This window comes from Eumetopias jubatus, unplaced genomic scaffold (genome assembly GCF_037043125.1).
Source record: "Eumetopias jubatus isolate StellerSeaLion01/CBP00866 unplaced genomic scaffold, mEumJub1_p1.0 scaffold_13, whole genome shotgun sequence".
NCBI lineage: Eukaryota > Metazoa > Chordata > Mammalia > Carnivora > Otariidae > Eumetopias > Eumetopias jubatus.
The window spans coordinates 27,803,479-27,819,065 of record NW_028274819.1 but is presented as its reverse complement, the minus strand read 5'-3'; the positions used below and the strand labels follow the sequence as shown (position 1 = coordinate 27,819,065).

The window sequence follows — 15,587 nt, the reverse complement described above, 5'->3', positions numbered from 1 at the left end:
GCCCAGAACAAAGGCCTTATAGGAAACCCACCAGCAGGAGGGCTCCTCACTAATACTCCAGGAGAGCCTGAGGGCTCTGGAAAATCAAGGTGCTCATTTTTTTTTAACTTTGGGAGTTCAGTGTTATTAATTCTTTTAAAGTAGTTAATACGTTCCCATGTTTCACAAATCGAAAGGGACAGAAGGGTATCCAGGGAGAAGTTTCTCTCCCACTCCCGTCCCGCAGCTCCCTGATTCTGGGTTCGTGCGAATTACTCAGTGGCATTCAAGATTTCAGGCTTATTTCAGCACACAGATGCTAGCAAGAAGTTGGGTTTGGGGTTGTTAGCGCTGGTATAGTCAGAGCGCTTCCCTTCCCATTGTCCTTTCTAGCAGAGAGAGAGAGAGAGAGAGAGAGACTCCTGAGTCAGGTGTCCACAGCCTGGAAGGTTGGGGGCAGGGAAGAGAGTCCTAGACTTTCTCTTTGAACATGTCAGTCTACGAACTGACTCAGATTGTGACCCTTATCAGGGCTTGGGCTCGTAACTTGGCTTGAGCTTGGTGGATGTGCACTTTGCTTACGGGCTCTCTCTTCCCTGCCTTCTCCTTTCCCTTCTGTACTCCAGCTCCTTCCATCTGAAGGACGCCCTGACTACCATTGGGGAGAAAGTCTGCCTGGAGGTGAGCAGCTGCCTTGCCCTGTGTGGGCTCACCGCCTTCACCACGGAAAAGGAGGCTGTGCTCAAGGGCCAGATCCAGTCTGTGGCCAGTCCTGACGACCCCATCCGCAGGATCATGGGTACGTTTTGGGGGGAAAAGATGGGCAGCAGGGATGTGCCCTTGGAGGGGCTGGCAGACCGGCCCCTCTGAAGAAATCTAGAAGGCTCTGATAGGTTCTGAGTGCTGATGAGTGAGGAAAGAGTGAGTAATCACCACCAATGAGCGTGACCCAAAGGTCTGGACAAGTGACCAGGCAGCTGTCATTGTTCTGAGGGCTCTGACTTTGGAATCAGAGGCTTTGTTCAGAGCCCTGCTCCAGCACTGTGAGGTAATAGAAAATATAAGTATTGGTCTCTGCCCCCGTTCTAGCACAGGGCTCCTAAAATTCTTGTTATTTCCTAAGTGATAAGAGCACTAAGCGCATCTTTTGTTCTAAGATTGGTCTTTGACCTGGATCCTGACACAGAGCTCTTAAATGCTTTGGAATTTCCTGGGTGACAGGAGTGTCTTTTGTTCTAATGAGGCAACTCTGGGTGGGCTCTGAAAGACCAGGCCATGATTAGAAGCCTGGAATTTTCAGCTGCCCCCGCCCCGCCCCCATCCTCCAAGAAAGGCGAGAGGGGCTGGAAATGTCTATGATGAAGCTGCCATAAATATCCCAGAAGTACAGGGTTCCAGGAGCTTCTGGGTTATCCATGTAATGGGAGGGTGATGGACCCCAACTCCACAAAAGCTCCTGCCCTCAGGACTCTCCCAGACCTCACCCTATATGTCTTTTGTTCTGTTTTTCATCTGTATCTAAATCCTTTATTATGTAATAAGCTAGTAAACATACGTGTTTCCCTGAGTTCTATGAGCTGTTCTAGCCAATAATCAAAATCCAGGGGAGAGGAGGTCATGGGACCCTCCAGTTTGTAGCCAAGTCAGACGGAAGCTGGGGGCATCCTGGGGACCTACTGCTTGCAGTTGGCGTCTGAAATGGGGGTGGGGGGGCAGCCTCGTGGGACTGAGCCCCTGGCCTGTGGGATGTGAAACTCCCTCCAGGTAGTATCAGAATGGAGTACAATAGTAGGACACCCCACTGGTGTTGCAGAGAATCGCTTGGTGTGGGAAACCCCTGCCCTCGCCCACATCTGTTGCTGGCGTGTTTGGGATGTGTGGTGAGAATGAAGGAGGAGCCGGGGGTTTTCTTCACGAGCACCTGCTGTGTGGCTTGAGCAGGTGACCGGATGCTCCAGGTTCCTCATCTCTAAAAGGGATAAACCGGGGTGCCTGGGTGCCTCAGTCGTTAAGCCTCTGCCTTTGGCTCAGGTCATGATCCCAGGGTCCTGGGATCGAGCCCCGCATCGGGCTCCCTGCTCCGCGGGAAGCCAGCTTCTCCCTCTCCCACTCCCCCTGCTTGTGTTCCCTCTCTCCCTATGTCTCTCCCTGTCAAATAAATAAAATCTTAAAAAAATCATAAAAGGGATAATACCAACAACCCTATACAGTTGCTGGGAAGACCACAGGGCATGAGGTCCATAAAGTGCTTACCAGAATATCCGTAGCCCATCACAAGTACTTGCTAGAGAGGAGCTGTTATTAAAAAGATTACTGTGTTAGCTGTTACTCTTCCTCATCCCAGCCATAGCACTGTGGAACATTCTGTTTGCTGTTGCTGGTTGATCGAGGAATACAGTGGTCATCTAATTTGGGGGCACCTGGCTGGCTCAGTCAGAGCACGTGACTCTTGATCTCAGGGTTGTAAGTTCAAGCTCCATGTTGAGTATAGAGATTACTTAAAAATAAAATCTTTAAAAAATTTTTTTCATCTAGGGGCTCCTGGGTGGCTCAGTTGGTTAAGCGTCCGACTGTTGATTTCAGCTCAGGCCATGATCTCAAGGTTGTGAGATTGAGCCCGGAGGTGGGCCCCATGCTTAACAGGGAGTCTGCTTGAGATTCTGTCTCTCCTCTCCCTCTGCGTCTCCCCCGCAACTTGGACTTGCTCACTCGCTTGCTCTCTCAAATCTTTAAAACATTTTTTCATCTAATTTTTAAACTCCTCTATTTCTCTTTAGTGTAATTAATTTTGAAGTCATTCTTTAGTTTCTTTATGAAACTAAATAGGTGTTCAACATAGAAATAATGAATAGTTAGCAGGCTTCAAGCAAAAGCTGAATGACCTGTGGTTATCAGATTTCAGGTTGGAGTAGAGGCTGAACCAGTGATGTGAGCCAGTTTCTAACACTATGACTTCCTTTTTATCCTTAAGTAATATTTGATGGAAAAAGTTACAGGGATCGACGGTTTTTTCAAAATGACTTCATCCCAGCCCTGCATCGGTCATGATGTCTGTCGTCTGTGGGTCACTCAGGAGGAGCCTCTTGCAGATAGAAGGACCATCAAGATTAATATTAGTGACTTTGGTAGAGATGCAGGAATGTGCCATAAATAAACCACCGGCTAACAAGCTCCTCCGCGTCCTGCCATGTTGGGTGCGGAGTAACAGGTGGTCACAGACCTGGAGCTAAAAACCAGCCCTGGGGTAGGAATGATCCAAGGATCTCCAGTTCCGTGTGGGGCTTCCAGCTCTGAGAACCTTAGAAAACCAAACTAACTTGGCAACAGGGGTGATGGGACCCATCTGGTCAGCAGTTGCTTTGTCACTGTGTATTGGGGTCTGAAGGGTGTAGGTCGTTTGCTCCTGAGAGGGTCCCACAGGCGTGCAGTTTGAAAGAACTTGGTGACTATAAATGCCCCTATTGCTTTTGTAAGAAAATCTGTGAGGGTTGATGACCATGCAGAAGCGTCCTAGAGAGGAATGGCTTAAAAAGCAACAACGTAAATTATTCCTCAGAGTAGTACAAGTTGGCAGGTGGCCATACCTCCGTGGAAGCGTTAAAGAAGGACGTTCACACTGCTTACATGTGGGCTTGGTGGGAAAAGCTCACAGACCCACAATGCTAGAATCTTTTTTTTTCCATTTCTGAACTTATAATTCCTGCTTTACCCCCCACCTGCCCTCCCCCCGGGCCCCATTTTTTATGTGCTCTTCAGCAATGGTTCATGGTGGTCTCAGTGTGTCTTTCTCCTCAGAGCAGAACCTGTCAACACTTCAGTCTCCTTGTATTGATTCACGCATTTATTCTTCCTTTCCAAATGTATTTTGAGCTTCTCCTGGGGCCAGGTCTCCTGCCAGGCCATGGGCTGAGTGCTGGCAGGGGGGTGGGGGGATGAGGAACAGGATAAGCGTGCTTCTACCCTCGTGAAACTAACCATCTAGAGCGGGAGAGGAAGTGTTCTAAATGGGCTGAATGTTCGAAGTGCACAGTGCTGTAGGTACCTGGTCTAGGGGGTGGGCAGGGAGGACTTCCCCGGAAAAGGGATGTTTAAGCTAAAAACTGAAGCAAATCAGAAGTTTGCAAAGTCACCCTGAACAAGAAACAACCAACTGCTTTCTTTTCTATCACAGATTCCCGAATCCTGATCTTCTTAGAAGGCTACCTTGCCTCAGGGCATCAGAAGCCATTGCCCACGGTCCCTGGGGGATTGGGTCCAGTTCAGAAAGAGCTGGAAGAAGTTGCTATTAAATTTGTCCGCCTGGTCAACTATAACAAGATGGTCTTCAGTCCCTACTACGATGCCATCCTCAGTAAGATCCTTGTCCGATCCTAACATGTATGCGCTCTAGGCTGCAGCAGTATTAGCCTCTTGATACAGAATACCTATTCTCAACTCTAGTGTTGCTTTGGAAAATGGCTATTTAGTACATTTCTATGTAACAGCCCTGATTCCAAAAGGAAGAACACTGTGTATCACTGTTGAAAAGAGTTGTTGACAAAGGCACTGAATTCTAGTTTGAAGGTTTGTATTTATGAGTACAAGTTTACAAATCAAGAAGCTTCTTGTTCTCTTAAGTTTGAGGTAGCACTCACTCCGCTTTTAAACGGTTGACTGCCGTGTGTCTCCACTCGACTCTGTCCTGATTCGAGCTGCCTTGTCTTTCCCAGGGGGCTGGGGCCTCTCTTCCACCATCTGGGTAGTTTTCCTTTGAGACACCCGAGAGGATCTGCCAGCCACCCAAGAAAGAGTGACCAAGCCATGAGTGTGTTGAGACTCATGCCCCTCCCTGGCACCGGCCCTCACTCTTCCCTCCAGCTATTTTGTGTTAGAAGGGCTATCCCTAGTCTTACGGCCTCCCCCCACCCCAGTGATTGCTTTCTCCCTGCCTGGCCTAGCCAGAGCCCCCAAGCGCCAGAGTCCTTTTGTTCTAGAGGGGAGTTAATTGATTTTAAAAAGCTTATTCTTTTATACAGAATCATTCCTGAGTCTGGATGATAGCAGTTACGACTTCTGGGATCTAGAGAAAGGAAATTCTTTGACTTTTAAGCTTTGAAAGTTAAGGAGGAAATATTTTTTTAAACAATATATATGTTGGTGTAATTTAAAGGACAGATGTCTGGAGTTTTTACTGAAAAATTCACTGATACAATATACAGATGTATTGATTGGATTTGAATTTCAGAAATAGATTTAAGTGTTTTCAGATAAAACAGTATAGTGTAAGCTCACTTATTTTTTGGATAAGGAAGTCATAGAAAATCCCTGGTTTTAGAGCAGTATTTTTTTGAGGAACTTCAGTGACCAGAATTCCTGACATATCCTGTGGCTGAAAGGGTAGCTGGGGTCTCACAGATGACCCACTCTGTTAAAAAAAAAAAAAAAAAAAAAGTAAAAGGCATGCATGTGTGTTTTAGACAGGGACATTATATTAGAAGCAGAGCCATGAAGTTGGGAGTGAACTCCAAAAGTGCGGGAACAGCACAAGGCAAAATAATGCAAGGAATCCCTTAAAGCGGTGAGGGCTATGGTGCGGCAGGAGGCAGGCGTGATGGCAGGCACGGTGGCAGCCCACCAGAGGAATGTTCGCTCTGTAGACTATCAAGTCGTACCAAACTTCAGGAGAGGGTACGCTTATGTTGGGGGGACTGTGATTTCTCCAAATACATGCTACGAACTGTGTTCTAATGGTATTTTCTACTTGCAGTCAGAAATGTATGCTGCATTATGTGGTCCGAAGTCCTATTATTAAAGTTTATACTCAAGGACAGGTCTTCCCTGGTTTCATTGGAAGGGAATAAAAGTTCAATAAGTAGAACTTTTAAAGCACAAAATCACATCTTTTATAGTGTCTTCAAAGGAGGTCACTTCTGGAATTGTTTCTGGAGGTAAGGTTGCTCTGTGGCAGCTGTGCTTGTTGGTCATGTGGTACCCCTCTCTCCCCAGGCTGAGAAGCTCGAGCACTCTAAGTCGGCTCCATTCCCAACACGGCCCTTGAACTCACAACCCCGGGATCAGGAGTCACATGCTCTACGGGCTCAGCCTCCAGCCACCCGCCCCCGCCCCCCCCCCCAGCACTCTTTTGCCTGCCTCAGCCTCCGAGAGTGTTTGGGGTTTAGTGCCACCTCTGCCAAGGATGAAGGGGAAGAGCTTTACCCTCTAATACACAGGGTGGATCAGCACTTCCTGTAGTCACTCTTCCTAAATTTTAATTCTTTTTTTTGCTTTCTTTTCTAAGGGTTAGCTTTTTACAAGATTTGACTTTTTTTTTTCCCCCCTCGTGGGTTCCTAAATTCAGAGTTAAGTTTGTACCATCTGAAATCTTGATGCATGTTTTACAGGGACCCACACAGACTCTAATGCCCCCACTCCGTACTCCCCCCCAGTGTCCACTGGTGGAGTTCTCCAAGTGGCAAAGCCAAGAATGAAGGAGGCAAAGTTCAGAATCATAATATTCATACTGAATTGTGTTGTTGTTCTTTGAAGATAAGTGAGCTACTTTCTTCTTGGAATCTCATAGGATTATCACTAAAGGCCAGGAAAAATCATTTAGTCACTCAGGAAATATTTGTTGAGCATCTCCTTGTAATCTCCCCCCCACCCCAGCTCTCCCTCCAAGATATGTATCCTTTGGAGCAGAAATTATGCTTCAGAATTGACCTGGTTTTATATAATGCATTCTGATTGGATTTGACATGATTTTCCATCTAACAGGTTTGTGGAAACAAGCGTCTTTTAGGGAAGTGCTAGGTTTATTTGGCGGTAGTACTTTACTGTGGCTAGAACTGAGCGCCTTGAGAGTTTGGTCCATCATAGCAGGTGTGTTCGATCGATTTATCTGATGGCCTCACGAATGAATGAATGTCCAGAGCAGGAACTGCTACTTTGTCAGCTCTTGGTTGGGTGGATGGATTCTCAGCCTAGAATTTTTTTGAAAATATCATTATGTTTAAAGCAAAGGTGTACCATGCGATTGTTTATGTAACCATATAGCCCGACTATAAATATACTTCAGGTAAGGATGTCTTACCGACTAAGTGCAGTAGGCAGGTGCTTAAGAGTTTTTCTCTGAAGAAAAGTTATGAATAAGTCTGACATAGCAGGGATATAATGTGCACACACTGGCTGACAATTAATGGAGTATTTAGCAGTTCTGTTTTTGTGGAGGTGCCTCTGTTCATCTCTCTAAAACCCTAAGATTCCTGGGAATAAAGAGGTGTTGCCGCACCACCTTTCCTGCTGAGTTACAAAGGGAATGAATAGGTGTTTGCTGTTTGATTTCCAGTGCCTTTTGGCATGCTCTGGTTTCTGTGTAGATCGATTGTATTAATTTTCATTTTGAGGCCAGGTGGTAGAGTGGAAAGACTGGGAGCTGTCAGGAAACCAGAGTTCTGACCCCATTTCTGTTACATACTAACTGGGGCAAATCAGGACCTATTTCCAGCACATGTAACATGAAAGGACTTGACTTGATCTTTGAACTGCTTTCCAACCCTGACATTCTGTGATGTGTCTCATTTGAGTAACTTAAGTACACTGCAGTAGGATCATGCACAGAGCTCCCAACTTAGAGGACGGTCTGGGTTGGAGTCCTTCCTCTCTTGCCTTCTCACTGGTTGTGCGATATTGGGCCAGTCATTGTCCCTTGGGCCCCAGCATTTTCATCTGTAAAATGGGGAAACGACTCATTGACACTTGCCGTGAGGATTACCTTTGATAATGGGTTATTAGAATGCTTTGTACATGGGAAAGGACTATAACTAGGAGGAGCGCATATAACCCTCTCCCCATAGAGGTAGACCTGTGTCTGTGCCCAGCCTCCCTCAGCCAGCGTATCCCACAGGCTGCACGGAAGGGTTCCCTCCTGTCCTGGGACGCGTACCTTCTTCTGTCATCTCTTCTGTACTAAAGCAGCGGACTTCCCTTCGCTCCTCTCCCTGCTTCCACCGCCACCCCGCGGATTCCTCCCCACCTCACCTCGGTATTATTTGAACCAATTGAATGCATGAGTGAACAAATGAAGGACAGCAGATGATGGGCTATGAACCTCCTATTTAAAGGCACTTATCTCATTGAAAACATAATCTAAATAAAGAACCACAGTGATGTTTGCACTTGTGTCTTTATATTGGATTTTGTATTCTGTAACTGTTTTGTTCCTAGTGCTCAAAACAACTTCATGGAACGGAGGAGATACTCTGTAAGCTCAATAAGCTCTTTTAATCTGTCAAATGCTCACTGATCCTTTCCGAAATAGCTAGAGCCCTGGAAAGTAAGTGTCTGGAACCTAAACGGGCAGGATTTAGTTGCACCTGGCCCTGCTGGGGGTTTCTGTTTATATTGCCTTCGGAACCTAAGAACCAGGACTCGTGTAGGCCTGGTTTAGGTTTGAAATCACATGTGTCTGGAATTAGTAGCACTAGTCACAGTTCACCATTTTTACATTTTATCTGAACTAAACACCGAGAAGGGTGTGAGAGTAACTTCTGACTTCAAGAGCAGCCCCAAAGTTGAAGAAGCTCCTTCATTTCTGCCGTTTTCATTCCTGCCACCTCTGCTTTCTGAAGTGCTGTCTTCGTCGTGCTAAAAGCAGAACTCTGGTCAGGGCTCAGGGAGGAAAATTTAGAAAATGGATGAATTTTTTCTTGACTTTTATTCCCAAAGCTTGGTAAGCTGACCCTTTTGTTGAACATGTAAGATTTTACTTAGACCAGGAACATGGTATCTGTTTTGTTACTTCGTATAAATGATCTGTCAGGACTTCTGAATTTTTTATTCAATAGAACTTCACTTAAAAAAATAATAAATAGAACTTCATTTGCTGAGTGTCAGGTAAGAGGACTACCGACATTAATGAAGTTTGGGAACTGAAATGTAAAAAATTTATGAACATGGTAAATACGTTTTTACTGTCGTATAAACGCTTGGTTTTACATGCTAAGCACAGGCCAGTAGAGGGTTATAAAATTACCAAATAAATTCATAATTATTGACCAAGATTAATATGCTGACAAAAGTATTTTTCATTCTTTTCTAATGTACAAATTTGGTTGTTGAGTTTTGCATTTACTAGGTAGCTACAACCTTTTACTTTACGAGATGTGGCAGCATAGATAAAACCTCTTACTTGAAATTCAGTGCTAAAGGCTAGAGTTTGACTGATGTTGTTCAGGAAGGACTTAAGAGTCCTTACATCTTACCTGGTTCTAGAATTCTCTAGAAAATGTCATTGCTTTTATAAGAAGGAAAAATATGGATACCTTTTGAAAATTTCTGAGTCTGGCACTACGGATATAGGAGAGTTCCTGGACAAGTGGGACTGGCTGTGAGTGTCTGCACATTAGAGTTCCAAAAGTGCAGATTTCTAACATCATGCTACTTGATCAACTGTGTCTACAAAAGGAATGATCAAATACTCAGAATCATGTTAAAATCTAAAAATTCATATAATATCTATAGCAGAACATTAGAAAATGGTTTCTCCCAACAATCCTTTTTGTGTTTAAAGATCAAATAACATTCAGGGGAAAAACATCTTAGAAATAAATGCAGTAGGAACACTTATAATACACAGTGGCTGCTCAGTGGCACTTTTCATCAAGGTGGGTTTCTGTTTATATCGCCTTCAGAACAATATATGTTTTCAGTTTGTACTGAGAGCAGGAGAGGGCAAGTAGGTAAGTATACATGGAGTAAATACGAAATGACTTATTTGAATTGGCATTTATTTTTAAATGGTATTGGCTGAATAAAGTAAGTAGCTATTTTAAATAAATTCTGAATGGAAGCAGCAGGAGGCATGACATTTTTGAGATCCTTTTATTTTTTTAAAGGATTGTTTTAAAATTTTAAACTACAAAACCGATTCCATACATTCTGCCATAAATAAAAACAAACAATAAGGCAGGACTCTACATAAGCAAACTGAGAACTTTTTCAGAAAATGTGATAAAATGCTTTACAATCATAAGCCATCCAGTTTTTAAAATAAAACTGTTGAAAACTCACAAATCTTCAAGCGGCACATACAAGACCCCCTTGAAGAGGGAACAAAACGTGGTTCTGCCATTTTGTGCTGTTCTCACATTTTTGAAAACCTAGTTTTGCTTAGAGCACAGGTCTGTTCCATGTTCTAAAATTCACACAGGTTGGTTGTTTTTTTCTCAAGAACCATATGATAGAGGCACCAATGACAATACAACTTTGTTTCCAAGAACCTTGTAACAAAGCATTGTCTCTTTTAAACATATGACTTAAGAGGCAAGAACGGAATCCTGGAGGAGTTTTCTTCCAGAGGCCGGCCAAGGCCCGCTTCACCGAATTCGCTTCTGCTGCCGCGCTCTGTAGATGTCATGAACGGGGGGAACGACAGCTCCCTTTTCTTCATCATCATCGGAATCCTCGTTGGGCCTCTTGACCGCCTTGGTGAGTACGGCGTTGCTCTCCACTGGGCCGTTGCCCTCAACGGCCAGCTCCGGGGCGCCGCCTGTGATGATCCGCACAGCTTCCTCAACAGCTGCGCAAACCACACAGAAAGGAAGGACTGTTGGTGGGGGGAGGCCTGGGGCGGGGGGGGGGGCTGCAGGGTCTGCCCCGGGGAGAGAGACTGCACGCGCTACTAGGGACACTTTGTGGTTGACTGCAGAGCCTACTATTGGCAGAGCAAGGGAGGGCACGAGTGATACTACATAATTAAAGGAAAAGATCAAAGTGGCTCTTAAAATGACTTTCAGAAGCCCAGTGTCCTAGTTCGTGTTCCCATGATAGAAAAGATCCGCTTTTGTGATGTTTTACTCAGTGGCATTAGAATGTGAACTAGCCTCTCTGTACCAAAGAGGGTTTGACTGCTCTGAGGTTTCATTGTACTGCAAGATGGCTAGCTGGATTTGGGAACTTCAGTGGCAAAGAATAACAATCACCTGCCTAGGAGACCACGTGAATTCGGCCCTAAAGCGGGGCTTTCGTCACTTACTATTTGGTATCTTGCATCTTCGGAAAATTTCCATCAGTTCATCCACTTGTACAAAAGGACCCTATTTTGACACAAATAAATTTTAATCTCCAATAATCTGACAAGTTAAAATCGCACTACTTTACATTTTCCGTGAGACACGAAAAAGCGCATGATTATTATAACCCATAGAGCAAGTATTATCAAGAAAATAAGAGTAAACAAACCTGGAAGCAGATGGGAGGAGGGAGGAGTTTCATTAGAACGACGGCTGCAGGTGGCACTGGGAACACACCCCCAGGAACAGGGTGTAAGCCGGGTGCTGTGACACAAGGAGAAGGGGGGATCAGACAGGATGGAAGAATTTCTAGACAGAGCTAAAATAGAAGTAGTTTATATAGAGAGTTCTAAGTGTTGCTTTGTTCTGGACATTTTAACTTGCTTTTACTGCTATACATGTTTGGCCAACTAAAGTGGAGGAGACAGGCCCGTCTCACCCCCATGGCCGCTGGGAGGCAGAAAAGTAAACAACCCAGTGGCAGAACTTCAGTTTTTGTCAAACACCATTTCTAAGCCTCATAAATCATGTGTTCGGCAATCCTTTTTAAAGTCAGTTACTCAACAGCATGTTTAATCATAAGGGCCTTGTTCAAATAGGATCTAGAAGGGCCGCTACCCATTAGTAAGTGTAAATAATACCAAACAGCGTCACCGAAGTGAGTGTCCAGTTGTACAGGTAATTTGTATGGAGCAGCATTTCTGCCCAAACGGGTTACTAGAATCTGGATCGTTAAGGGTATTTTTGTTTTTAAAGACATTCTTAACTCCTCTTGCTTCAAAGATTACAGCCAAGTCACTTGTCATAGTGACCCTGAGTCTAATAATTAACCTGCAAGGGAAAGGTCACATCACTCCCCCCCACCTCTGGATTTAAATCAACAAACAGAGGTCTCAGTACTGGATCTAAAGTCATGGCTTACGTGCTAAATGTCGTGGCTGAAATGGAATCATCTGCTGAGTGTCTGGTTTAGGGTATTCTGGTTTTCTATCCACTTCATCTTTCAGAACAGGCACTATAGAAGGAGCTACAACTGGGTCTGGAATTATAGCTGCTAGCTTAGCACGGGAGACATCCTGAAAATGCAGAACAGAAGAATCCTAAACCTGAAAAAGGGACTTGAAGTATAATTGTGCAATTCTACAATCTTGAGGATACACTGAATAACTGGGTTAAGACCACAGACAGAGAACTGAGAGGGATAAGTTAGAATGTGACGGTAAAGACTGTTAAACACTCAACAAGGAAAGCTACCAAGGCTCTGGAGATGTGGTGTTTCATAACCTTACCCTAACCCTGCAGGAATTGTTTGACTCAGTGCTGCTGGGTAGGACATTTGCAGGCTTTTTTGAATAAACACCTGACTGGGCACCAGGTAGCGAGTGGGGCAATTTGTGAGAAAATCTACAATTTTAGATATTTTTCTGACCCTTCCCTTCCACTAGAACAATATCAATTTAAGTGAAGCCCTACTTCATGAAAACTAAAATAATCACTTTAATACAATTTTGTTAATGAAATAAAAAATTATCCCCAACATAGTTACAGGGAAGAAAGGATCTATATTGAGCAGCCACCCTTTGTCCAGTTTTCACCATTTATTCCCTCTTTGATGAGGCAAATAAATAGTAACCTCTCCATTTTATAGAAGGAACTGAAGCTCGAAAAGGTTCTAATATTTCCAAGGTCATAGAGCTAAAAAGTAGAGAAAGGACTGGAAGCACCAGCCTCTGACCACAAACCCACCCACCACTCTCTTTTTAGTTTATCAGCAGTGACCCACCAGGGCTGAGAACAGTTCTCCAAGACCGGTCAAAAGAGACAATATGGCCACCTATTAATGGGGCCCCTCCCCAGAGAAGTTCTTGTGCTGCAGGTGCTGGTGTCAGCCTGCCCGTCCGGAACCAAAAGAGCCCCCTTTGCCATCATCGACATAGAAGAACATTTCACTTTCTCAAAATTTGCTCATATGCAGTTGGTGGCAAATCTCAGTGAGTAGGCCCATTGGGAATGGCTTTTTTCTCTTCCCTTATCACATTATGTACACATGGGAGTATATTTAATCCTTCTCCCCCAAAATGAAAGAGTTGAAATAGAAATAGAAGATGGAGAATTCATATTGAAGAACTAGTTCAACTTGGGTGTCTGGGTGGCTCAGTTGGTTAAGCGACTGCCTTTGGCTCAGGTCATGATCCTGGAGTCCCGGGATCAAGTCCCGCATCAGGCTCCCTACTCAGCAGGGAGTCTGCTTCTCCCTCTGACCCTCCCCCCTCTCATGTGCTCTCTCTCTCTCTCTCTCAAATAAATAAATAAATCTTAAAAATAGTTCAACTTGGAAATAGTAAGAGCTCTATTTTCATTAATTTCCATTTTCATCTTGACGAAGTTGAAATAGTCCTTGCTAACTTCACATAGTGGTCTTAAAGATCTTTTGCTTTTCCTTGAGAAGTTAAACTAGAAGCTGACCTTTCTGACCCCTGAGCAGTCACCCCTAGTTACAGAATAGGAAGATGGGACTGGCATGGAACTGGGGCTTCCATCAGCGAAAAGGTCTGAAGCTCAATTATGGGTCATTTTCTCCAAACATGTAAATTTGGTTCACACACCAGACCAGCAAGACGCAGGCCCAAAGACACTGCTGAAGAGAATGATGGTCAAGAGCATCCTAATGCTGGTTGGCTTAAAGGGACCCAATCTAGGATCTTGTGGGTATTCGCTTCCCTTTGGATTTCTATCTTGGTCTTTGTTTTCATGACACAGGAAAAAAAAAATCAAGAAATGATAGAACAATGTTTTTCTCAGCAAGGGCTATTTCTGGAGCTGCATGAACATTAATCTTTCCCCCTGGCCTGAACAGGTTCAGGGGCCAGATTTCTTAGGATACAGTTGTCTATATAGAGGAGTTCCATTCCCAGATAAGCTCATTTCCTCAAGAGCCCCCTGAAGTACTGTGTTAAGATACAAATCCCTTCAGGAACTTTATGGACTGCTTAACAAGCTGTGAGGTTTCTTCATTATACCTACAGGAGCTACATTTGGTTTAAGATCTGTCAAAACACGTTCATGAGTTTTAAGAACTATTAGAAAAAACGTAATACCTAAAATTACATTTTTTCTTCCTTCATGTGCCCACCAGACAAGATACAGGGCATTGGCAATTTCAGGGGAAGGCTGAAAGTGTTAAATCTCTCTCATTTTGTTCAGTACTTTTGATACTCAATGTTACATAAACAAGGAAAATCCCTGAACTTTTTTCCTGTTTTCTGAAAATCTATTCTAAAACTAATTTCTGTTTCAGAATTTGCTTTAGAGGGATGTGTATCCATAAACTATTCTAAAACACAGGAAAAGTAGGGACACTACACACCTCTTGATCCTAAGTACATACCTTATAACCAAGCGCTTTTAGTTCACTTGCCGAGCAAGGATATAAGTCCATGAACTTATATCTGTCCACCAATAGAGCTGTTTCTTTGCCTTCATACTCTTCTTTGAATGCTGTAAACCGTCTTTTCTCCACTTTGAGTATGCTAGCTAGATCACCAATGTTACTTTCGAAAGCTAGAAATCGGGCCCAGATTTCTCTGTAATAAATACAATCAGTACTTAATTATTCTGGGTTTGGAAGAGGGAGTACATTTACAAAAAAAAAGCCTGAAGTTCCCTCCTCCCCTTTTTTAGTTAGAAAAAGCTCTTTTTTTAATTAAGATTTCCAGACTACAGGACAGTAGCAAATACCTATAGATCATCATCATTACCTAGATTTAATCATTGTTAATATTTTGCCATATTTGCCTCATCTTGCTTTTGCTTAAGTATTTGAAAGTAAGTTATAGATCTAATACTTCAACCTGCACTCCTGTGTATTTACGCCTCTTTTTGAGATTTTATTTATTTAGCACATCTTCCTATCCCCTTGTGTTAAGAGACAGGTAAACTCTAGGTGGAAGAGCTGAAAAGGAACATACCCAGACGTCCAGTTTCTCCTGAATAATGTGGCTTCACCATTTTGTTTAGGGGCATGAATTATTATGTAGAATACATTCTTCACTCAATGTATGAATAAAAATATATTCTAAAACCTAATATGATTTTTTTTTCTTATTAACATGGATTATTTGGGACATATTTGTGTCTAAGAACTGTTGTAACAGCCAAAATTAATTTTCTGAGACTCTACTTAAATGTCACTAAACACCTTTGTATTAAAGTAACACACAGAATGCCTACTGCATACCAGGAATAGGACTATCACAAAAAGCCTACAGTGGCAGATATTACTATTAGTCGATGAGATAAGGTTTGGGAAGGTTATGAAATGTATCCAGGGTATAATCTAATCAGCTGAGCTGGAAATTGAACCCAAGACTCCAAAGCCTTACTATTTCCACTCTACCACTATACCATGTTCCTTTGTTTGATAAAACTGACAGTCAAAAGCATAAACCAGGGATATAATATGTCAAACAAACTTTCAATATTTAAGAGTTTTTGCCCTCGAGTAAGGTAAACCTTTCAGAACTTGTATTTGTTCATATCAATTTCTAGGGCATGGTAAAC

At 43.4% G+C, this 15,587-nt stretch overlaps 2 protein-coding genes across 8 annotated transcripts in view; one reads left to right on the top strand and one right to left on the bottom strand.

The window, feature by feature from the left end:
* TCP11L1 (t-complex 11 like 1) overlaps positions 1 to 10,569 on the top strand; it is a 40,356-nt gene extending 29,787 nt beyond the window's left edge. For 3 of the 7 annotated variants that reach the window (XM_028087683.2, XM_028087684.2, XM_028087688.2), the window contains 3 exons: positions 606 to 778; positions 4,151 to 4,330; positions 7,862 to 8,132. In XM_028087683.2, coding sequence (XP_027943484.1) covers positions 606 to 778; positions 4,151 to 4,330; positions 7,862 to 8,010 — 502 coding nt within the window. In that variant the 3' untranslated portion in view covers positions 8,011 to 8,132. Of the gene's footprint in view, positions 1 to 605; positions 779 to 4,150; positions 5,785 to 5,964; positions 6,067 to 7,861; positions 8,133 to 10,276 lie in introns of those variants that run through there. The other 4 variants (XM_028087685.2, XM_028087687.2, XM_088017954.1 and 1 more) reach the window with 4 other exon arrangements.
* Positions 9,822 to 15,587, bottom strand: part of CSTF3 (cleavage stimulation factor subunit 3) — a 69,528-nt gene continuing 63,762 nt past the window's right edge. The window contains exons 17-21 of the mRNA XM_028087682.2: positions 14,416 to 14,611; positions 11,950 to 12,103; positions 11,197 to 11,291; positions 10,991 to 11,051; positions 9,822 to 10,534 (exon numbers count right to left, since the gene is read on the bottom strand). Of these exons, the coding sequence (XP_027943483.1) occupies positions 10,332 to 10,534; positions 10,991 to 11,051; positions 11,197 to 11,291; positions 11,950 to 12,103; positions 14,416 to 14,611 (709 nt within the window). The 3' untranslated portion in view covers positions 9,822 to 10,331. The remainder of the gene's footprint in view (positions 10,535 to 10,990; positions 11,052 to 11,196; positions 11,292 to 11,949; positions 12,104 to 14,415; positions 14,612 to 15,587) is intronic.